This window comes from Anolis carolinensis, chromosome 5 (genome assembly GCF_035594765.1).
Source record: "Anolis carolinensis isolate JA03-04 chromosome 5, rAnoCar3.1.pri, whole genome shotgun sequence".
NCBI classification, from domain to species: domain Eukaryota; kingdom Metazoa; phylum Chordata; class Lepidosauria; order Squamata; family Dactyloidae; genus Anolis; species Anolis carolinensis.
In genome coordinates, this window is record NC_085845.1 from 102,600,985 (window position 1) to 102,626,788 (window position 25,804).

The 25,804-nt window shown below is 41.4% G+C and overlaps 1 protein-coding gene across 3 annotated transcripts in view; it reads right to left on the reverse strand.

The window, feature by feature from the left end:
- ppp2r2c (protein phosphatase 2 regulatory subunit Bgamma) overlaps nucleotides 1-21,729 on the reverse strand; it is a 62,141-nt gene extending 40,412 nt beyond the window's left edge. For all 3 annotated transcript variants that reach the window (XM_008111324.3, XM_003221357.4, XM_062982037.1), the window contains exon 1: nucleotides 21,321-21,729. In XM_008111324.3, the coding sequence (XP_008109531.1) occupies nucleotides 21,321-21,390 (70 nt within the window). In that variant the 5' untranslated portion in view covers nucleotides 21,391-21,729. The remainder of the gene's footprint in view (nucleotides 1-21,320) is intronic.
- Nucleotides 21,730-25,804: the final 4,075 nt, after the last annotated feature.

Genomic DNA, 25,804 nt, shown 5'->3' on the forward strand with positions numbered 1-25,804 from the left:
TTCCGGGCTGTATGGCCATGTCCTAGAAGTATTCTCTCCTGACGTTTGAAGTTGTTCCCATCTTCAAAAAAGGAGGGGACAAAGGCCCAAACAGCAACCAGTCAATCTTACATCAATATCAGGAATAAGAACAGATCATTAAAGAGACAATCTGAAAGCACTTAGAAAGAACTGCCATGCTCACTAAAAGCCAGACTACAGTTATCTCTTTTTTTTTATAGAGTTGCAAGCTTGGTAAATAAAGGGAATCTGTGGATGTAGTATATCCATTTTCCACAAGGGCTTTGAGAAGTTTCCCCATGATATTCTCACAAAAAAAGGTAAAACTTAACAAAATAAATTCCAAAATGTGAGGCTACACTTTGGAAGAAGAAATGAAACGCACAGCTATAGGATGGGTGACACCTGGCTTGAAACCAGTACATGTGAAAGGCATTTAGGACACAAGATGAACATGAGTCCTTGGTGTGATGTGGCAGTTAAAAAAGTCAATGGTGTGTTTAGTTGGAGAAAAAAGGCTGAATGGGGAAACGACAGGCTTGTTTAAATATTTGAAATGAGGTCACATTGAGGAGGGGGAAAGCTTGTTTTCTGCTACTCAAGAGACCAGGACACAGAACAATGGAATCATAAAATCACAGAGTAGAAAGAGACAGCAATGGCCATCCACCCTATCCATGCGGGAATACACAATCAAAAACAACTCAGTTGAATGGCTCTGCTTAAAATCCTCCAGAAAAGGAGATTCTCTGGATTCAAATTGCAGGAAAAAAGATTGTACCTAATCCTTAGGAAGAACTTCCTGGGGGTAAGAGCTGTTTGGCAGTGGAACTCTCTGCCTCAGAGCATGGTGGAGTTTTTTCTCTGGAAGTTTTGAAGCAGAACATGTATGACCATATGACAAGAGTGCCTTGATTGCATTTTCCTGCATGATAGGGGGCTGGATTGGATGGACCACATGGTTTCTTCCAACTCTATGATGCTACTCAAGGCTCCATAATTTCCCCCATCAAAAATGAATACATTATTTAGCACCTTATTTATATTTAATTCAATTTAGAATAAGACTTATGACTTATGATAGTATGTCGACTGCTCGAATTTTATGTCATTTTAACTTGGGCAAGAAATGTGTGAGAGAAACTAGAAGAGTAAGAGAGAGGATTGGAGTGTGAGTGATCACAATGGAGAGTGATTTGCATTTTATCATACTCATAAGAAATAGCAAATTCTATTTTCTGCTATAAAATATTCAGTGTTATTCTATAATATTCCACAATTGCAGAATGAATTAAGAATTCTTTCTTCCTCTAATCACTTTAGCCAAGGAATACATTTATCAAAGAAACATGTTCCAGGCTGGAAATGATTATAATATAAGGCATACAATTTCCCTTTAAATTGATGGACGCTGCTGCCTGGACTGGCCAATTAGAAGTCTTGGGACTTCTGGAGGAGCTGTCCACACAGCCATATAACCAGAATATCAAGGCAGAAAATCCCGCAATATCTGCTTTGAACTGGATTATCTGAGTCCACACTGCCATATATTCCAGTTCAAAGCAAATAATGTGGGATTTTATTAAATTGTGTGGACGGGGCCGGAGAATTGGGTATGGGGAGTATTTTGTAACTGAGAGTAGAAATTCCAGTTTGAGAAGTTTTAGTGGTGCATCCCAGAAGCAGAAGGGTTTTTTTCCCTGAAGGTGACAAAGATATAATTCAGCGAGCACTGAGGAATGCAATATAGTTTGCATGGGAAAGAGAAGAGAAATACATCTCTTGAGGTATGCCAGACTGTCTTTTGTCTGCTCAACCTTTGCTGATCCTTCTGACCTGCATTTCTACTCTCTGGGTTGCCACTATCACTTTAATCTCCATCTCTACTGATTCCATCATGCGGAGGAGACATTCTGGCTTTGTTCTAAGACCAGAAAGAAAGGAAAGCTGCCTATCTTTTAGCTGACTTCAGTGGAGTCAGGGTTTTCCTTATCTTTTTCATTTCAAAGTATTTTTTCTGAAATAAACACAATCCTTTAAAAATAAATAAATAATGCAAGTATAAGTATATTCCATGGGAAAGCAGCTCACTAACTTGTTTGCTATGTCTATTTATTTTATTTATTTACAGTATTTATACCCCACCCTTCTCACCCCGAAGGGGACTCAGAGCGGCTTTACAGAACACATATACAGCAAACATTCAATGTAGAATTATACAATTAAAAAGGACAGACAACACAGAAGAGGTAAAGGCAGTTTTTCCACATCTTATTTACAGCATCTTTGGAGGCTATGCTCGACTCCGGCCTCGGGGAGTTTTGTTGCTCCATCTTCCATGCCAAAGAGCTCTTTCTGATCAATGTCCTTTCAAGGCGTCTAATTTTATCTACTCACATTTCTGCTTTCAACCCTGCTAGGTGGGCAGGTGAGCTGGAGCTAACGGTCAGTGCTCATCTCCAACCTGGGCTTGAACTTCTGACCTTTCAGTCGGTAGGATCTTTCTGCAGCACAGTTTACCCTATAATGATGAATCCCCAATACATCGCTAACAAATTTGGTCTGCTAAAACGCTAAGGCAATAGGGCAGGACCGCAGATAGAGACAAAACAAACTAGACTGAGCCAGCTGTAGTTCTCACATATCTGTACTTTCTTCCTCCAAGTACACAAGTCCACAGCTCAACTCTACTATATTTCTCTCCCTAGAAGTATGCCCAAATTCAACTAAAGCAAAAATTACAAAAATGGGATATGATTTTCACCCTGAGAGTGCTGGGGACAAAAATGTGCAGGGATAAATGATGCCCACATAAATCTATTGGGTGTAGGTACTTAACTTTAATGGGTGCTGCTGATGCATTCATTAGAAAGCAGCCTCTGAAACCTAGAGAGGAAATGTTCAGGAAGCAGTGAGAACAGACTGGTGGAAAAATATCATGAATCCATTACCATCCATTAAAATGGTAATGCATAAATGATATTGTTTTAATTGGAAATATCACAGTGCTTCCTGTATGATATGTTTCTCAGTAAGGCTCTCAGAAGGTACCATTAAGTAGAAGTGGAGTGTTTACAGAGGCCCCACACATATGTTGGGAACCCCTTCCTTTATAGATGTGCCAATAGGTGAAACGTAAATGTATGATTTCACTATCTTACTCTTTACAACCAGACAAAGTACAGATTTTTTCTAAACACTATCTGAATGTGCAACTGGATACTTCTTTGCAGTTTTTGTGCAGTTTGTTGGAATCTCTTTCTTAAAACAGTGAGAAAAATATAATGAAATATAAATTTTAAAAGTTAAATGTATTATGCTGCCTTAAAATCTTCATAATCTTTTATTAATTGTATATTATTTGAACAGATTGACAGACTGCTTTATTTGTGACGAAGAACAAAATAACAGGATAACAGAATCTTAAAGGTGAACAAGAATCATTTAATCCAACCATGCAGGAATACATAACTAAGGCACCCCTGAAATATGCCCATCCAATTCATGTTTAAAAACCTGCTAAAATCCTCCGATGTATCATTTACTGCTCTCACAATTTAAACAAAATCCTTACAATGTTTTGCTGGCATTTCTTTATTTGTAAATTGAATCCATCAACAGTAAACAAGGGGGCTCCATCTAATGGGGTATCAAATTAATTCGGGATAAAGCAGTGTTTCCCTGCTTTGTCTTGAATTAATCCTCTTTTACCTCTAGACTAGATTACTGCAACACGTTCTACATGGGCCTGCCCTTGAAGACGGCTCGGAAACTACACTTGGTACAAAGATCAGCGGCCAGACTAGTAACTGGAGCGAGCTACAGGGATCGGTCAACCACCCTGTTCAAGCAACTCCACTGGCTACCGATAAGTTATCATCTATAAAACCCTAAACGGTTTAGGACCTGTTTATCTTCGTGACCGCCTCCCCCCTTACCAACCCACATGGGCCTTAAGATCTGCCGGGAGGCCCTTCTCTCACTTCCGATTTCGTCTCAAGCGCGACTGGTAGAGACAAGGGAGAGAGCCTTCTTGGTGGTGGCCCCTCGGCTCTTGAACTCTCTCCCCAGGCAGATCAGACTGGCACCTATCCTGTCCACCTTTCGTAAAGACCTAAAGATGTGGATGTTCCGGTGCGCTTTTGAGTAAGCAGTCCCACCAGATACTCAGCCCGCTTACAATTCATTATCAGTTATTGCACTTTATCATTGTTCCTTACCCTTTATGGTTTTAGTGTTTATGACATTGCTCCTCTACCCCTATTTTTGATCGCCCTCTACACAATTCTACCCTCTGAATGTTTATTATTATTATTGTCCTAGTTTTAATTCTATTGATGTGTTTTATTGTTTTATGTAGTTATAATGTTTTGATTGTTCTGTGTTTTAACTTGTGCTGTTGGGCTTGTCCGCATGTGAGCCGCCCCGAGTCCCTTCGGGGAGATGGAGGCGGGATACAAAAATAAAGTTATTATTATTATTACTATTATTATTATTATTATTATTATTATTATTATTATTATTATTATTATTACTGGAGGTATTGTTTGGACACCTCCAGTAAAAGTGCGACAGGGCCTGGGACATGGGCCCTATCTGGATGGGCTCCCAGATGCTAATAGGGTACACATGGCATCCAGATAGGGAGGAAGGGAGTCCCAATTGCCCAACAGCACTGAACATAGTTCAGTTCTGCTGGACAGCCACCCCAAGGGTCCCACATGCATCCTCCCATATTGCAGCTGTCCCTAGTTGAGACATGCCACCTACCTAGTCTTCAGCACTCTGGGTGATGTCGTCCATGATGCCACCTTGCTAAGGGAGCTAGGAGGAGGAAATCACCTCTTCTCCTCCTCTGTCAGGTGCATGGACAATCTTGCTGATATCAGCCAGTTATACGGAGAGAAAGGGATGTCAAGATATTGCCATCCTATGTCCTTGAGCTACCTGAGCCTAGATAAAGTGGGATTACAGCCAGGACAGCTGCTGCTGATTCTGGTTAGGAATCTTCAGGCTGCCTTGATAGTCCTAAAGTTGGGTGAAAGCCTGTATTCTGATTCAGAATTTGGCTTTCCCCTGATTTAGCTTATTGTAGGGCAAGACAGCGTTTAGCTGGATCAGCCCTGTGCTGTGTTTAGCTATCACTGATCTGATCTGAGTACACACTGACCTAAGTAGTTAAGTGTAGATGAGCCCTAAGAAAGGCTGTAATGCATAACATATGAAATTCTTCAAATACGAAAAGGGGAACAGAAATTGGGTTAGAATCCTGAAAACCATTGTTCATCAATATGTGTAAAAGGACAAAAGGAGTTATTATAATAGCTAAATAAGTACTATAATAATCACTGCCATATAATCTAGTTCAAAGCAGGTAATCTGGGTTTTATACAAAAGTGTAGAAGGGACCTAAGTGTTTGAAATTCATGGTAGACATGGATCATTTTTTTAAGTGTCAGATCCAACAGTGAAAAGACTGTGTCCCACCTACAGTGGAAACTAATTTGGCAGTAAGTAAAGGAATGAGGCCGAAGATTTGGCATACTTTCTTCTACAAATTCCGTGTAGCACCCTCTCTTGCTCAGTTTTGGTGTTTGACTTGGAGCAGGTTACTTAAACATGTTAGGTTATTTTAGATTGTGGATTTTGTGGTCTTATGCAGGAGAGATGGTACTTGTAGGCTGTATTGTGTTTCCACTGGAAAAATGTATACTGAGGCAGCCTTGAGAATGAAAGGATTATCACTGTCATTTTGATGGTTGGTGGTGGCTGTGGTCTTCTGTTCCAGAGTGCTACTCTAAATGCCCCCCCCCCCCTGCTCCTCATGCTTTCTATCAGCCAAAAATGGCTTCAGGAAAAGAGATCACACCCAAACATTAGGAAAACCATCCTAATGGTAAAAGCTGTTCGGCAGTGGAATATACTGCCTCAGAGAGTGGTGGAGTCCCCTCTGAAGGTTTTTAAGCAGAGTGCTTTGATTATGTGTTTCTATATGGCAGGGGTTTGGTCTAGATGGCCCTCATGGTCTGTTCCAGTTCTATGGTTCTGTGATTCCGTTCTGGCAACATTCTACCTTGCTAGGTAATAGTTGATCTGGAAGTTGCTTTTTATTATTTATGCCTATCTCTCTTGTATTCTCTCGTATGTTATTACTTATGTTGAAGCCTACAAGTCAGTCAAGAACAGACTTTTGGATCTTGACTTTCATAATCTGACTCTTGCAGCAAAGACAACATGTTCCCCTACCACATCATTAATTCCATGTGAGCATGGAGTCATGACAGTTTATCTTTGCGTTTTGGTGAATCCCATCAAGAGGAGAACTTTGGCTATTGCAAGATGTAAGGGGTTGCCATCAGCTCTTTTAGATGGGAGATATAAAAAAGTGGAATGTTCTAAAAGGGTTTGTTTTGTGACTTGGCTGCTGTTAATAATTTCCATATCTTCTGAACAACTCTGATACATTATTTTGTGAGACGGTTGCACGTTATATTCTTGAGATTAGTAACTCTTAATTATACTTCCCTTTTTATCTGTGACTTCCTCTTGTTGTATATGCCTGTGTTGTGATTTTGTTGTTGTATGCCAATAAAGGCTGTATATAATAATAATAATAATAATAATAATAATAATAATAATAATAATAATAATAATAATAATACAAACTAGAGCTGACAGCTGGCACAACAAAACATTGCATGGAAAGTTCCTTGACAAAATTGAAGGAAAAGCTGATAAGGAAAAGACCTGGCTATGGCTCACAAATGGGACCCTGAAGAAGGAGACAGAAGGCCTGATCCTTGCAGCTCAGGAGCAAGCCATCGGAACAAATGCAACTAAGGCCAAGATTGAAAAATCAGCTGATGACCCCAAATGCTGACTGTGCAAGGAAGCTGACGAAACCATTGATCATATCCTCAGCTGCTGTAAGAAAATCACATAGACACACTACAAACAGAGGCACAACTATGTGGCCCAAATGATTCATTGGAACTTATGCCTCAAGTACCACCTCCCAGCAGTAAAGAACTGGTGAGATCACAAATCTGCAAAAGTATTGGAGAATGAGCACGCAAAGATACTGTGGGACTTCCGAATCCAGACTGACAAAGTTCTGGAACACAACACACCAGACATCACAGTTGAAGAAAAGAAAAAGGTTTGGATCATTGATGTTGCCATCCCAGGTGACAGTCGCATTGACAAAAAACAACAGGAAAAACTCAGCCGCTATCAGGACCTCAAGATTTAACTTCAAAGACTCTGGCAGAAACCAGTACAGGTGGTCCCGGTGGTAATCGGCACATTGGGTGCCGTGCCCAAAGATCTCAGCCGGCATTTGGAAACAATAGACACTGACAAAATCACGATTTGCCAACTGCAAAAGGCCACCCTACTGGGATCTGCACGCATCATCTGAAAATACATCACACAGTCCTAGACACTTGGAAAGTGTTCGACTTGTGATTTTGTGATACGAAATCCAGCATATCTATCTTGTTTGCTGTGTCATAATAAAATAATAGTAATAATAATAGTAATAATAATCTATATATATAAAATGATAAAGTTGTTTGCGCAGTGACTATAACAACAAAACTAAACATCCCAGAAATACGAAATTTGGCAACACAATGCAAAAGGCTTGCCTCCAGGTTACAACAACACAACCACACCACAAAACCACAATCCAGACCCACAAAACTCACAACAACGCATCATGCGATAACAACACAACTAAACGCCCCAGAAATACAAAACTTGGCAACACAATGCAAAAGCCTTGCCTCCCAGTTGTAACAACACAACCACACCACAAAACCACACAGGACCCACAAAACTCACAACAACACATCGTGTATATAACAACACAACTAAACGCCCCAGAAATACGAAACTTGGCAACACAATGCAAAAGCCTTCCCTCCAGGTTGTAACAACACAACCACACCACAAAACCACAATCCGGACCCATAAAACTCACAACAACGCATCATGCGATAACAACACAACTAAACGCCCCAGAAATACAAAACTTGGCAACACAATGCAAAAGCCTTGCCTCCCAGTTGTAACAACACAACCACACCACAAAACCACACAGGACCCACAAAACTCACAACAACGCATCGTGACTATAACAACACAACTAAACGCTCCAGAAATACGAAACTTGGCAACACGATGCAAAAGCCTTCCCTCCAGGTTGTAACAACACAACCACACCAGAAAACCACAATCCGGACCCATAAAACTCACAACAACGCATCGTGACTATAACAACACAATTAAATGCCCCAGAAATACAAAACTTGGCACACAACTAAACGCCCCAGAAATATAAAACTTAACAACACAACACAAAAGCCTTTTCTCCCGGTTGTAACAACACAACCACACCACAAAACCACAATCTGGACCCACAAAACTCACAACAATGCATCATGACTATAACAACACAACTAAACGTCCCAGAAATACGAAACTTGGCACACAACTAAACGCCCCAGAAATATAAAACTTAACAACACAACACAAAAGCCTTTTCTCCCGGTTGTAACAACACAACCACACCACAAAACCACAATCTGGACCCACAAAACTCACAACAATGCATCATGACTATAACAACACAACTAAACGTCCCAGAAATACGAAACTTGGCACACAACTAAAAGCCCCAGAAATATAAAACTTGACAACACAACGCAAAAACCTTGCCTCCCGGTTGTAACAACACAACCACACCACAAAACCACAATCCGGACCCACAAAACTCACAACAATGCATTGTGACTATAACAACACAACTAAACGCCCCAGAAATACGAAACTTGACAACACAACACAAAAGCCTTTCCTCCCGGTTGTAACAACACAACTACACCACAAAACCACAATCCGGACCCACAAAACTCACAACAACGCATCATGACTATAGCAACACAACTAAACGTCCCAGAAATACGAAACTTGGCACACAACGCAAAAGCCTTGCCTCCCAGTTGTAGGAACTCAACCACAACACAAAACCACAATCCGGACCCACAAAACTCACAATAACGTATCATGACTATAACAACACAACTAAACGCCCCAGAAATACAAAACTTGGCAGAACAATGCAAAAGCCTTGCCTCCCAGTTGTAACAACACAACCACACCACAAAACCACACTGGACCCACAAAACTCACAACAACGCATCATGACTATAACAACACAACTAAACGCCCCAGAAATACGAAACTTGGCAACACAACACAAAAGCATTCCCTCCCGATTGTAACAACACAACTACACCAGAAAAGCACAATCCAGACCCACAAAACTCACAACAATGCATCGTGACTATAACAACACAACTAAACGCCCCAGAAATACAAAACTTGGCACACAACTAAAAGCCCCAGAAATATAAAACTTGACAACACAACGCAAAAGCCTTGCCTCTCAGTTGTAACAACACAACCACACCACAAAACCACAATCCGGATCCACAAAACTCACAACAACGCATTGTGACTATAACAAATACAAAATTTGACAACACAACTCATCCACCTCCCCAATCCCTACATTCACACTTGGCCTCCAAAAAAACAATTACAATAATAACAATGACAACAACAACAACAACAACAAGAATCAACACCATCACAGGCAAGAAACAGCCAGGCACTGAGGCTGAGAGGCCAGTCAGTGCTACACTGGGCCTCCAAAAAACAATACAGTAGCATCTAACTTATCCAACCTTCATGACCACAACAACAACAATAATAATAAACACCTACACAGGCAAAAAAAAAAAAAAGACTATTGTACCACAATAAAAATATAAACCGCACTCAGCAGAATCAGACATTACAATTAACAACAAATCAAAGACAACAGGGATCTCAAGCAATTATCAATCAACACAAAAATTGAAGACGGTAACAGACTTCAAATACTACTACTAATGTGAGTATAAAGAAGGGTGGAGGTCACAGCATAAATACAACCTAATGTAGACTGACCAACACCAGACTAAGCCACAGCAACGCGTGGCCGGGCACAGCTAGTAATAATAATAATAATAAACATTAATTTTTGATTTTATTGTGAGATACCAATGTCTACTTTCCAGGGTATATCACATACACAGCATGTTTCTTCAAGCCTTGACAGGCATCAAAACCAGTAAAGTCTATTGGTTCTCAGATGAACTAAACCTATAATATATTCTAACAAGAGTTGCTTCTGCAGAAAAAGGAGTACTGATTATGGTCAGTTCTAATGTGAACAAGACACAACCCAGGGCAGGACTAAGCAGAGGAGAAGCTGGGATTTGCCAGGTTTAAACCAGGATTTGTTTTATAAATCTGGGACAGACAGGGTCAGGAATCAGGTTAGGTTCCTAAAGATACCAGATCCTATCTGATCTTGGAAGCTAAGCAAGGTCATCTCTAATTAGCACTTGAATGGGAACTCTCCAAGGAATACTAGCTGCTGCAGACTATATTTCAGAGGAGGGAGCTGGCAAAAACTGCCTCTGAGGATTCCTTGCCTAAGAAAATCCTCTGGAATGCATGGGGTGGCCGTAGGTCAGCAGGCAATTTGGAGGCAAAAACACATTATCCTCAGGTGTCTTCAAATACTTATTTTCTGTATCTGCTACAAGTGAATGGTTACTATTATCACCTGTGGAAGACACTAGAATGTTGGACTTGGTGACAATAATCCGAGATTGATGTAACACCACTCTATTCTATTCTAATAGGATTCTATTATCTGCTTTGAACTGGATTATATGGCAGTGTAGACTCATATAATTCTGTTCAAAGCAAATAATCTGGATTATCTGATATGATAATCTGAATTATTTGATGTGATAATCTTGATTATCTGCTTTGATAATCTGTATTATATGGCAGATTACACCCATCTTGGATCCCAATCTACACTGCCATATGAAATTCAGATTATCTGTTTTGAGCTGGATTATATGACAGTGTAGACTCATATAATCCAGTGCAAAGCGGATAATCTGGATTATGAATTATATGGCAGTGTCGATCCAGCCTGGGAGACAGGAGAAAGGCATCCTTGTTTTTTTTTTCCCTTTCTCTCTCCTGAAATGTCTTGTGACATATATGGACGAGGCTACTGACAGGTTGGAATACCCCTTTGTATAAATTGCACCAAGTATATTGTACTCTTGGCACTACATGAAAAACTTTGGAGCTGCTCAGAGCTTTTTACCTCTATGACCTATTCTGTTTCAGGAGTTTTATGAAAACGTATGTTGGTCGTATATCTTGGACTTTCTGATTCTAATGTTTTGAACTTCTGGTTTTAATGTTTCAAAAACTTCTGATTTTAACATTTTAACGTTTCAAACTTCTCGTATGTGACTGTAATACATATATTACGGCGGTGGCCAGGAGAGCCTTCGCACAACTCAGACTCGCACAACTCAGACGATCATCAAGTTTGCAGACGACACAAAACTGGGAGGGATAGCTAACACTCCAGAAGACAGGAGCAGAATTCAAAACGATCTTGACAGACTAGAGAGATGGGCCGAAACTAACAAAATGAAGTTCAACAGGGACAAATGCAAGATACTTCACTTCGGCAGAAAAAATGGAAATCAAAGATACAGAATGGGGGACGCCTGGCTTGACAGCAGTGTGTGCGAAAAAGACCTTGGAGTCCTCGTGGACAACAAGTTAAACATGAGCCAACAATGTGATGCGGCTGCTAAAAAAGCCAATGGGATTCTGGCCTGCATCAATAGGGGAATAGCGTCTAGATCCAGGGAAGTTATGCTCCCCCTCTATTCTGCCTTGGTCAGACCACACCTGGAATACTGTGTCCAATTTTGGGCACCACAGTTGAAGGGAGATGTTGACAAGCTGGAAAGCGTCCAGAGGAGGGCGACTAAAATGATTAAGGGTCTGGAGAACAAGCCCTATGAGGAGCGGCTTAAAGAGCTGGGCATGTTTAGCCTGCAGAAGAGAAGGCTGAGAGGAGACATGATAGCCATGTACAAATATGTGAAGGGAAGTCATAGGGAAGAGGGAGCAAGCTTGTTTTCTGCTGCCCTGCAGACTAGGACACGGAACAATGGCTTCAAACTACAGGAAAGGAGATTCCACCTGAACATCCGGAAGAACTTCCTCACTGTGAGAGCTGTTCGACAGTGGAACTCTCTCCCCGGGGCCGTGGTGGAGGCTCCTTCCTTGGAGGCTTTTAAGCAGAGGCTGGATGGCCATCTGTCGGGGGTGCTTTGAATGCGATTTCCTGCTTCTTAGCAGGGGGTTGGACTAGATGGCCCATGTGGTCTCTTCCAACTCTACTATTCTATGATTCTATGATTCTATGATTTGTGCGCCAGCTGAGCCCGTACCTTGGGAAGTCTGACTTGGCCACGGTGGTCCATGCTCTGGTCACATCCCGGCTGGATTACTGCAATGCACTCTACATGGGGCTGCCTTTGAAGACGGCCCGGAAGCTCCAATTAGTACAACGGGCGGCAGCCAGATTGTTAACTGGGGCGGCTTACAGGGAGCATACTACTCCCTTGTTAAGCCAGCTCCACTGGTTGCCGATATGCTACCGAGCCCAATTCAAAGTGCTGTTCTTGGCCTACAAAGCCCTAAACGGTTCTGGTCCAATTTACCCGTCCGAACGTATCTTCCCCTATGAGCCCACAAGAACCTTAAGATCTTCTGGAGAGGCCCTGCTCTCAGTCCCACCCGCCTCACAGGCACGGCTGGTGGGGACGAGAGACAGGGCCTTCTCGGTGGTGGCTCCCCGGCTGTGGAACTCCCTACCCAGTGACATTCGGCAGGCCCCATCCCTTTTGGGTTTCAGAAAAAAACTGAAGACCTGGCTATGTACGCAGGCATTTGAAGAATAAGCATGTGTTGGCTTCGACGCGGTCTGAATTACGGCTCTTGTATAAGGTCTGGTGGATGAATGGCATAAGCACTTTGCATTGTTTTAAACTTGTATATTGTATTTTATGACTATTTTATGACTGTTTTAACTGTTTTAATCGTTTTAGTTTATTGTATATCAGTGTAACGGCATCAATTGCCACTTGTAAGCCGCCCTGAGTCCCCTCGGGTGAGAAGGGCGGGGTATAAATAATTGAAATAAAATAAATAAATAAATAAATAAATAAATATTCATTCATTCATTCCTTCATTCTACTGTTTCCTTTTATCATTTCTGGTTTATTCTTACTAGCCAGAGGTGCTCGGATTTTTTGAAAAAGGCATTGTTTGTTTTGGGGTGTTAGGTAATCTCATTTAGTTAATTAGTAACACTATTTATTAGAAAAAATAGTCTCTGGGTTTTTTTTTATGAATGCTCCCATTAGAAAATACATAACGATGTGGGTGAAATACAATTCCCAGAATCATGGGTCAATCCTCCCCAAACCAGGCCTGTATGCACAGCTGGCGATGTTGGGTCTGTGTGCCAAGTTTGGTCCCGATCCATCATCGGTTGGGTTCAGTGGTCTCAGGATAAGGGTGAACTACAACTCCCATATGCCAAGGACAATCACCCCCAAACTCCGCCTGTATGCACAGTTGACTATGTTGGGTCTGTGTACCAAGTTTGGTCCAGATCCGTCATTGGTGGGGTTCAGAGGGCTCATGGAATACAGGTCACCCCCAAATTCCACCAGTACTCCCAGTTGGCCATGTTGAATTTGTGTGCTAAGTTTGGTCCAGATCCATCGTCAGATGGGTTCAGTGTTCTCTCAATATCAAGGTCAATCACCCTCAAACCCCACCATTAAGTAATGTTAACTGTGTTGGGTCTGTGTGCCAAATTAATTACAGGTCCATTGTTGGTGAGATTCAGAATGCTCTTAGATTGCAGGTGAACTATCCATCCCAGTCCCTACAACTCCTATAAATCATGGTGAATTCTCCCCAAACCTTTCTCTATATATTCAGTTGCTTTGTTCCATAGAAAAGAATAGGAAAGGGTTAAGGGAGAGGCAGTGAGCAGGGTCATACAAATTCCACACCAATGGAGAAAGAAAGGAACACTGGGATATGGCTTGCTGTAACCTGCAATGTCCTTGGATAGAAGGCTTTGGTGTCTCCTCATCACTGTGGGTTAAAGCAATTTGTAGAGGCCTGAGGCTGTCTGTGTAAATGGACACCTCCGCCACATACACACATACAGATTTTCACTTTTATTATGTGAATAGATAGATGGATAAATTGTGCTTTTTAGCACTTGTAAACCTATGTGAGTGTACTCTTTTAGACTGAAAGATTGTCAACCAACCGTTCTAAATAACTATAGTGTTGCCTAGGAAGTTTCATAAATCTTGCAATTAAAAAATCTGCAGGAACCCAATCTTCCCAGGAGGGTATGTATTTCAATCTCTCCTGGAACATTTTCCATGTTGGTGCCTCTGTAGGAATAATTTCCACAGAACCCCTATGGCATGGCTGGTCCTAGGAGCCCAATTAAGTCAGTTGATCCATATTCATATCCCAGCCTACCTTTTTATCTACAATTCTGGATATAATTAATCTTTAAGTATAAAATGCAATACGTAAGGAGAAAAGAAGAAACTCAACACTAGCATCTAAGGCCTCTTCTACACTGCTATATAAAAAAGGCCCCTTCCACACAGCTGCATAAAATCCACATTGAACTGGATTATATGACAGTGTGGACTCAGATAATACAGTTCAAAGTAGATATTGTGGGTTATCTGACCTGATATTCTGGGTTATATGGCTGTGTGGAAGGCCCCCAGATTATCAAAACAGATTATCCACATAATCTGCTTTGAATTGGATTATATGAGTCTACACTGCCATATAATGCAGTTCAAATCAGATAATCCAGATTCTATACGGCCTAAACGGCTTCTACACTGTACTATATCCCAGGATCTGATCCCATATTATCTTCTTGTCCCAGATTATCTGGTAGTGGAGACTCATATAATCTGTTTCAAAGCAAATAATCTGGGATCAGATCCTGGGATATAAGGACAGTGTAAAGGGGGTCTTAAAGAGAGAAACCAATGGCAAGATGTCTTCTGGCATTTTGATTTCTTTTCCATACAGAACATTACTTATGTATGCCACACATTTTCTTTCCAAACGGGCAAGCAAAGCAAACAAAAGGCTATCATTAGTAATGGAGACACGATGTACTTCATATTAATGAGGGAACAACCTTTAGGCATTTCAATTATCTCACATTAACTGATCTCAAACTATTCTGTTTATGGGTGGCTCTAATAATGACCCAATGAGTTAAAGGAACATGGAGTGTTGAGTCCCAGACTAGTCCATCACCATGCTTTTATATCCTTGCCATGCATACATTTAAATGTACAAGTGAAGGAGCCGGACAAGTATACGACAGTTCATGAGCATAGCAGTTGGACAGTCCATACATACACCCTCATTGAGGAGGGTGTGCAGCTTTTCATACATTGTCAGAATGTGTAGCCCTTGGTGGCTGGAGTCTGGAGCTGCTGAAACAGCCCTGGATGGCCCTGATGGTCTCTTCCAACCCTATGATATCTTATGATTTGAAGACTCTAAGATATCAAAATTCTAATGTCTGATTTCTCATGAGAAAATAAGAGGCGACGTCAGGAGTTTATAAACAGTATATAGTTACGTGGGAGCGAGAATCATTATAGCAAAATCTTGGAAGGGGGAAAAAGAACTACAGTAGAGTCTCGCTTATCCAACCTTCGCTTATCCAACATTCTGGATTATCCAACGCAGTCTGCCTCCCGCAGACTGAAGAAGGGATTCAGGAAAAGCCGATTAAACATCAAATTAGGTAATCATTATACAAATTAAGCACCAAAACATCATGTTATACAACAAATTTGACAGAAAAAGTAGTTTCATACGCAGTAATGCTATGTAATAATTACTGTATTTACAAATTTACCACCAAAATATCACAATGAATTTAAAACACTGACTACAAAAACATTGACTACTAAAAGGCAGACTGCATTGGATAATCCAGAACATTGGATAAGCGAATGTTGGATAAGTGAGATTCTATTGTAATATGAAATAATTACTGTGGTACAATAATACAGAACAATATAATCTCTAAAACCAGGAGAGTAAATAAACAGCAATGCTCTGAAAGCAAGCAAATTGGGAATTCCACAAAGGAAACAATCAGGGCCAGCTAACACCTCCCAAGAAAGGATTCTTCCAGAAAGGAAGCTGAGAAGGGAGTGAAGCAGTATTACCAAAGTCATTATTATTACTATCATTACTATTATTATTATTATCATTATTATTATCATTGTGTTGCTGTGAACCGTGAAAATGAATTCAATCTGGCTCCAAGTATTCAAAAACACTAAAATCAGAATATATAAAAATTACTGTGGTATAATAAAACAGAACAATACAATCTCTAAAATCAGAACACTAAATAAAGAACAACACTCTGAAAACCAGGGAATTCCACACAGGAAACAATCAGGGCCAGCTAACACCTCCCAACAAAAAATTCACTCAGGGAGGAAGCAGCCAGGCTTTAAAGCTGCAATGCCATTACATACTAATCATGTTGCCTAATTGCAGCATTCATACTTGCCTCCAACAGACAAAACAAAAAAAAACAATCAGAAATATTGTATGTTCACAAGCTTTAGGAAATAATATCCCCTGATGGCACAGCGTGTTAAAGCGCTGAGCTGCTGAACTTCTGGACTGAAAGGTCGCAGGTTTGAATTGGGGGAGCGGAGCCCCCACTATTAGCCCCAGCTTCTGCCAACCCTAAAGTTCAAAAACATGCAAATGAGAGTAGATGAATAGGTACCGCTCCGGCGGGAAGGTAACGGCGCTCCATGCATTCATGCCACATGACCTTGGAGGAGTCTACAGATAAAGCCGGCTCTTCGGCTTAGAAATGGAGATGAGCACCAACCCCCAGAGTCAGACACGACTGGACTTAATGTCAGGGGAAAACCTTTACCCTCTACCTTAACTACCACCAATTCCTCAATACTTTATTTCCCATACCACCATACTTTGCCACAGCAACGCGTGGCCGGGCACAGCTAGTAGCTATATATATGACTGGAGTTACACTTAAACATCCATCTGTTCTGACTTACATACAGATTCAACTGAAGAACAAACCTACAGAACCTATCTTGTTTGCAACTTAGGGACTGCCTGTATAGGGCAATCTTATATTGTACCATAGTCTGTCAAGGGTATATAATGATGATGATGATAATAATTATTATTATTTATTTGTAACCAGCCCTATCTCCCCGAGGGAACTCAGGGCAGTTACCAACAAAAGTAGCAAACATTCAATGTCAAAAACAAACAAATAAATTATCTCAAAAAACAATAAATTAAAACAATTACAATATAAAACTTATAATAGCTAATCCAAAAAGTAACGAAAATTATAAAAATTAATGATTTAGATAAACAAAGTATCCTTGCACAAAACTGATTAAAAGTTTTAAAAAACAAATGCTCTATAGACGTGAGACTCCAAAAAAAAGCACTGTGGTCAGCAAAAGTTTTAACAGAATGCCAACATTACTTGTTTTTTTGGAATGAAAGCTGTTTTAAAAGATGATCTAATTGGTCAAATCATATTTTCTTCCTCCAGGTGATAATGACTGACAACACCAGTGCTACCCCGAATCTATTTTTATTTAAATGGCCGCTGCCCAAATATGCTAGGCTGTATATCCAACATAGGTACACTGCAGTTGGCATGCTGAATGTTTTAGCCACTGTTTCTTCCACAAAGAAAAAAGAAGATGTCTTCAGCATTTGTTTTTCAATGTATTGCAAATTAAATGGAATACAACACAAAAGTTGTCATGAACTTGTCATGAGCTCACAAAACGGAACAAGCGAACAGAAACGCCGAAGGACACCAAACACACCCACCCATATCTTGTTACAGAAACTAAAAAGGGCCAGGGTTCCTGGATGGATATTTAGAGGGCTGTTGCCAGTTGGAGCTGGTCCTGCTGAGCTAGAAGGACCAATGGTTTGACTCAGCATTACGAGGCTGCTCCCAATGCTCCCAACATCTCAGAAACAATGTCACAAAACGACTGTTTTCATACTGCTTTTTAAAATGTGAGCTCAGGTTTCCTCTGCAGACCACCATCTTTGAGCAAATGTCCCAGTTGTTTAGCCTTTCAAAAATACATACTATCTACCCTATGTGTGTGTGTGTGTATATATATATGTCGTTGAGGGCTTTCATGGCCAGAATCACCTGTCTGCTGTGAGTTTTCCGGGCTTTACGGTCATGTTCCAGAAGCATTCCCACCTGACGTTTTGCCCACATCTATGGCAGGCATCCTCAGAGGTTGTGAAGTATATTGGAAATGAGGCAAGTGGGGTTTATATATATGTGAAAGGTTCGGGGTGGGAGAAAGAACTCTTGTCTGTTTGAGGCAAGTATGAATGTTGCAATTGATCACCTTGATTAGCATTGAATAGGTTTGCAGCTTCAAAGCTTGCCTGCTTCCTACCTGGGGGAAATCCTTTGTTGGCAGCGCCCAACCACGAATCAGGGAACATGAAAGGCCCTGAAGACTAATTCAACCAGAGAAGTCAGTCATAGCAGATCACTTGATGAACCAACCTGGACACAGCATATTATTTGAGCACACAGAAATCCTGGACCACTCTAACAACCACCATGTTAGACTACACAGAGAAGCCACTGAAATCCAAAGCATGTGTACTAATTCAACAGAAAGGAGGAAACTATGAAAATGAACAAAATCTGGCTACCAATATTTAAAAAACTCTAATATTAGGATAGTAAATAAAGAACAACACCTGAAAAAAGAGGAATTCCAGACATGAATCAATCAGGGCCAGCTAATAACCTCCCAACAAAGGATTCCCCCAGGCAGGAAGCAGGCAAGCTTTGATGCTGCAATGCTATTCGATGCTAATCAAGGTGATTAATTACAATATTCACACTTACCTTTAACAAACAAGAATTGTTTCTACCACCCTGGGCCTTCCACAGATATATCAACCCCACTTGCCTAGTTTCCAACAGACCTTACAACCTCTGTGGATGCCTGCCATAGATGTGGGTGAAAATGTCAAGAGAGAATGCTTCTAGAACATGGCCGTACAGCCCAGAAAACACACAATAACCCAGTAATATATACACTATTGTGTGTGTGTAAATATACATATACAGTAGAGTCTCACTTATCCAACATTTGCTTCTCCAACGTTCTGGATTCTCCAACGCATTTTTGTAGTCAATGTTTTCAATACATTGTGATATTTTGGTGCTAAATTCGTAAATACAGTAATTACTACATAGCATTACTGCCTATTGAACTACTTTTTCTGTCAAATTTGTTGTATAACATGATGTTTTGGTACTTAATTTGTAAAATCATAACCTAATTTGATGTTTAATAGGCTTTTTCTTAATCTCTCCTTATTATCCAACATATTCGCTTATCCAACGTTCTGCCGGCCCGTTTATGTTGAATTAGTGAGACTCTAATATATATATATATATATATATATATATATATACACACACACACACACACACACACACACACACACATATACAGTAGAGTCTCACTTATCCAAGCTAAACGGGCCGGCAGAAGCTTGGATAAGCGAATAGATTGGATAATAAGGAGGGATTAAGGAAAAGCCTATTAAACATCAAATTAGGTTATGATTTTACAAATTAAGGACCAAAACTTCATGTTATACAACAAATTTGACAGAAAAAGTAGTTCAATACGCAGTAGTGTTATGTTGTAATTACTGTATTTACAAATTTAGCACCAAAATATCACAATGTATTGAAAACATTGACTACAAAAATGTGTTGGATAATCCAGAACGTTGGATAAGCGAGTGATGGATAAGTGAGACTCTACTGTATACACAGACACACACACACACACAATAATCAAACTCAGGTCAATGTACGATATTTTGAAGACTAATGTGACAGTAGACCACCATATTCCAGATTCTCCACTAACATATCTGGCACAGAACTCCATACAATCCCTATCATGCAGGCAGGCTGGTGTGCATTTTAAAACCCTATGCTAGCCCTATGCTAGCCCATTTGATAGCCCTATGCTGGGAAGCTTTGCAGTACTGCGGATCAAAGAAAACCTTGTTTGCTTTCAATGTACATGCTGTATTCCTTCAATTCTAACGCACAGTTCCCCCATCTCTAAAAATTGGGTGATATCTGAGGGCCTTTCTACACAGCCATATAACCCAGACTATCAAAGCAGATAATCCAATATTATCTGCTTTGAATTAGGTTATCTGAGTCTACACTGCCACATATTCCAGATCAAAGCAGATAATGTGGGGTTTTATTCAGCTGTGGGGAAGGGGCCTGAGGTCCCTTTTACGATGGCGGATAAAATCCTGATTATCTGCTTTGAGCTGGATTGTAGGGCAGTCTAGAAGGGGCCTTAGAATCACAGGTGTATCTCTTGCATTTTTTGGTGATGGTACCGAAATGTGGGTGCGCCATACAATCCGTGGTGTCTTACCATCGAAGAAAGATGGCTCACAAACCCCGATACTCACGACGTTCACACGGACAGCCTTTACATAACCTTGCAGGTACCGTAGGAAGTGCAAAGCCTCCTCATACAAGGCCCCATCTACACTGCCATTAACTGCATTCTATGATTAAGGTATATATAGACTCATATCATGCAGACTGAACTGGATTAGAAGAGCTTACGCTGCAATATAGAATCCAGTTCGAGCTGCATCATCATGGTAGTGTAGATCAGGCCCAAGACTCTTTTTTTTTTTGTATTCTAGATGCAGTGCCAGGCAAAAAATAGACATTTCTAAAGGCACCTTCTCCAAGAAATAATAATAATAATAATAATAATATCTTTCTTTATATCCCGCTTTTTTCCCTCACAGGACCCAAAGTGGCTTATGACATATTAAAATGACAACAACAATCAGAGTACATTAATAATATAAGCATAATAGAATAAACAGATTAAGAAAAACAACTACAGTATATGTTCAAATTCATGAGGCATTTTATGGAGACATATATTGCCCTCTACTCCAGTCCATAACATATGATATTCCTGTCATTCCTGGTTCATTTTCATTGCTAAATGCCTATTTAAACAGGAAGGTTTAACAATATCAGCAAGTTAATGGTTCTGCTTTGAAGAAGAGGGTGACGGGAACCGAAGAGACCTCTGAGGGGGAGGCTTCCTATGCTTGGCAAGAAAACAGGTGCCATGATGTGTCAAGCGAGACAAGAGGCTTACCTTCGGTCACATAGTTGTGGTCGCGAAGGAAGCCATGGTTAATCTGCGGCGTCTCCGTGTCCTCGCCCATTGACGGCAGGATTACTCAGCATGCCCCTCCGCAGCGGACCCGGGGAATCGGCAGAGGTCGCCGCAAGAGCACCGTCCATGCTGCTGCTCCTCCTCCTGCGGCGGCTGCTGCTGTTTCCCCGCCAACGCCGCCGCCAACGCCTAGCAGGGGCAGAAGGGCTCGCGGCGCATGGTGAGCTCAGGTCAGGGCGGCTCCCGAGCCCAGCCGCGCGCCAAGCAGAGAGCCCGGGAAGAAGGAGGCAGGCAAGCAGCAGACTGCAGCAGATGTCGCCTGGCAGAAGCGGGCTGCAGTGCCTGCTGCTGCTGCTGTCATCTGCCTCTGCTGCAATTCCCGCAGGCCCCGCCCCCTAGGACTCCGGCAGCCAATCAAGAGCGACGTCCCTGGGAGGAAAAAAACGGGGATGCGCATCCCAATGCCTTCTCGCCTGCCCGGAAGCAAAGGCCCCACATTCTGAAAGAGGGCCCAATACCAGGCATCATAGCTGTCGCCACTACCTATATCTCAGGCCCGCCTTGTAGGAACAAGGGAGAGGGCCTTTTCTGCTGTGGCCCCTCGCTTGTGGAACTCGCTGCCCATTGAAATCAGGCAAGCCCCCACCCTTTTAGCCTTCAGGAAAGATTTAAAAACATGGCTCTTCCGGTGTGCTTTCGGAGAGTAAATGTTCTTTGCTACTCCCCCCAATATTTATCCTCTAGACTGGTTCACTATCTGATGTCCCTGTCCCTCGAGGTTTTTATTCTGATCCCTTTCTCACCCAGAGTTTTTAATTTTTAATCTAGTTTTTAAATGTAGTGTTCATGCGGCCCGCCCTTGTTATATTGCTGTTTTGATCTTATGTTGTACTGTTTATTTTATGTATTGTATTATTTAATTGCATTATGATATGGTTATATTGTATTGTCCTGGACATGGCCCCATGTAAGCCGCCCCGAGTCCCCATTGGGGAGATGGTGGCGGGGTATAAATAAAGTTTTATTATTATTATTATTATTAGCTTCCGTTGGTGCTTGTACCCCAGCAGGGGTCAACTCTTGACTGGACACAAAGGCTCCATCTACACTGCCATATAAAATCCAGACGATCTGCTCTGGACTGGACTATATGGCAGTGTAAAAAGGTAAAGGTAAAGGTTTCCCCTGACGTTAAGTCCAGTCATGTCTGACTCTGGGGATTGGTGCTCATCTCAGTTTCTAAGCCGAAGAGCCAGCGTTGTCCGTAGACACCTCCAAGATCATGTGGCCAGCATGACTATGGAGCGCCGTTACCTTCCCGCTGGAGCGGTACCTATTGATCTACTCACATTGACATGTTTTCGAACTGCTAGGTTGGCAGAAGCTGGAGCTAACAGCGGCCGCTCACGCTGCTTCCAGGGTTTGAACCTGGGACCTTTCGGTCTGCAAGTTCAGCAGCTCAGTGCTTTAACACACTTCGCCACCGGGGCTCCTATATGGCAGTGTAAAAAGGTAAAGGTTTCCCCTGATGTTAAGTCCAGTCATGTCTGACTCTGGGGGTTGGTGCTCATCTCCATTTCTAAGCCGAAGAGCCGGCGTTATCCGTAGACACCTCCAAGATCATGTGGCCAGCATGACTATGGAGCGCCGTTACCTTCCCGCCGGAGCGGTACCTATTGATCTACTCACATTGGTATGTTTTCGAACTGCTAGGTTGGCAGAAGCTGGAGCTAACAGCGGCTGCTCATGCCGCTCTTGGGGTTTGAACCTGGGACCTTTCGGTCTGCAAGTTCAGCAACTCAGTGCTTTAACACACTTCGCCACCGGGGCTCCTATATGACAGTGTAGACTCATATAATCCAGTTCAAAGTAGATAATCAAAGTAGATTATATGGGAGTGTTGGCCTAGTCAAAGGCCCAACCTATAAAATCCGGATTATTTGCTCTACTTACTTACTTACTTACTTAGGTGATCCTTCGTAGCTCAAGGATGATGGTCCTCCAAGTGTAGTGTCTTGGCGGTGGATGCGTAGGTGCCAGTGGAGACCTATTCTTGACCCGTATTTTCTTCCACAGTGAAGACATTGGTTTCCAGACAAAAGGCGGTCCCGGTCAGGGTTGTCTTGATGCGCCTTCCTCTTGGCATGTTTCTCCCTTAAGCCCTCCATTCGTGCCTCTTTGAATTCCACAACACTGCTGGTCACAGCTGACCTCCAATGCTCAAGGACCAGGGCTTCCAAATTCTCAGTGTCTGTGCCACCATTTTTAATGGCTTTAAGCCCATCTTTAAATCTCTTTTCCTGTCCACCAACATTGTTTTCCATTCTTGAGTTGGGAGTATAGTAACTGCTTTGGGAGACGGTGATCAGGCATTTGGACAACATGGCCAGTCCAGTGGAGTTGATGGCTTCAATGCTGGTGGTCTTTGCTTCTTCTATTTGCTCTGGATTATATGACTGTAGAGTTATATAATCTGGTTCAAAGCAGATAATTATTACTTATTGTCTTGGGTACCCAGCAATGCCTGGGTTATTTGAAAAGGGCCTTGTTTCTTTTTGAATCTTAGGTAACATCAGCTTGGTCATATGTTACACTATTTCTTAGAAAAAAACACAGTCTTTGCTTTTTTATGAATGCCTTCATTAGAAAATGCATAAGGATGTAGGTGAACTACAATTCCCAAAAATCTTGGAACAACCCTCTCAAAACCTCCGCAGTATTCATAATTGGCCATGTTGGGTCTGTGTGCCAAATTTGATCCAGCTCCGTCATCTCCTGGGTTCAGTGTTCTCTGAATATGGGTGAACTATAACTCTCTGATGCCAAGGTCAATCACCCGCAAGACCTGCCTGTATTCACAGTTGACAATGTTGGGTCTGTGTGCCAAGTCTGGTACAGATCCATCACTTGCCAGGTTCAGTGTTCTCTGAATACAGGTGGACTATAACTGTCTGATGCCAAGGTCAATCACCCCAAGTTGGTAGCATTGGGTCTGTGTGCCAAGTTTGGTAGTACAGTAGAGTCTCACTTATCTAAGCTTCGCTTATCCAAGCTTCTGGATTATCCAAGCCATTTATATAGTCAATGTTTTCAATATATCGTGATATTTTGGTGCTAAATTCGTAAATACAGTAATTACAACATAACATTACTGCCTATTGAACTACTTTTTCTGTCAAATTTGTTGTATAACACGATGCTTTGGTGCTTAATTTGTAAAATAATAACCTAATTTGATGTTTAATAGGCTTTTCCTTAATCCCTCCTTATTTTCCTTAATCCCTCCTTATATTCGCTTATCCAAGTTTCTGCCGGCCCGTTTAGCTTGGATAAGTGAAACTCTACTGTATTTTGACTGAAACTTAAGTGAGCAATTTATCTGCAAATTTACAGAGAAATCATAGCACATTGCACTCTACTAAGACTTTAAATCAGGCCTGCACAACCTGAGGCCCTCTAGGTGTTTAGGCCTCCAACTCCTTGCACAATGTGTGTTTAATTCCTAGTCAATATTACTTTACACAACTATTTTTATATAGAAAATATATTTTAAATTTCTGGATTTTTTCAAAGCTTAAAAATGTAATTTCTAATGAAAATGCTTTAACTGGGACTTGGCTGAGGGAGGAGCTAGCAGCCACAAGTTCTCAATATAGCTACAGCTACAGTCCCTGGAACTCAGAATATAGGAGAGAAGGTAAGGCCAGCATTAGTGTTTTGCATGGATGTGGTGAAAGAGACTGCAAAAGCAAGCATATGTCTGTGGGATTAAACCTCCTTTACCCCAGAAAGTTTTTGGGAGAGTTTGTTGTGTTAAGGCTGTGATTTTTGAGCTGAATGAAGGCTGGCTTGAGGGCTTGTCAGGGTTTTATTGTGTGTACAGTGGATAGATGAACACGATGGGAAGCATTGCTTAGATAGCTTTTCCAGCCACTGAGAGATATATCAATCAGTCCTACTCAAATGTCATTCAGTAGTATAGATTCAAATTTAATTTTTCAAGCAGAAGACCCAGAGTTCTGCTTCAGTGCCTACTTTAAGGCTGTTGGACATGGATAGTAAGGAAGGTGTGTTATGCATTTATTTTTGCCTGAAGATGTGGGCTGCTACACCTGCCGCCAATGAAATTGTTGGTCCTCTTGGAAGAGAAGGTCCAACAGCTTGAGACTTCAGTATCTACTCTTCAGCATATTAAAGAACCATGAGATTTTCTTGGACAGAGAGCTGAGAAAAAACAAAAAAATGAATTTCAGCATGGAGAAATGTAAGGCAGAAAAAACGTAATTAATTGATATAGGATGAGTGACACCTAGCTTAGCAACAATAGATATGAAAGAGATCTAGTAGGCCAATAAGCTGAATATGATTCAACAGTGTGATGCGGCAGCTAAAACCAATCAGTTAAAGGGTACAACCGTAGAAATATGTATAGAGCAAGAGAAATACAGTAGAGTCTCACTTAT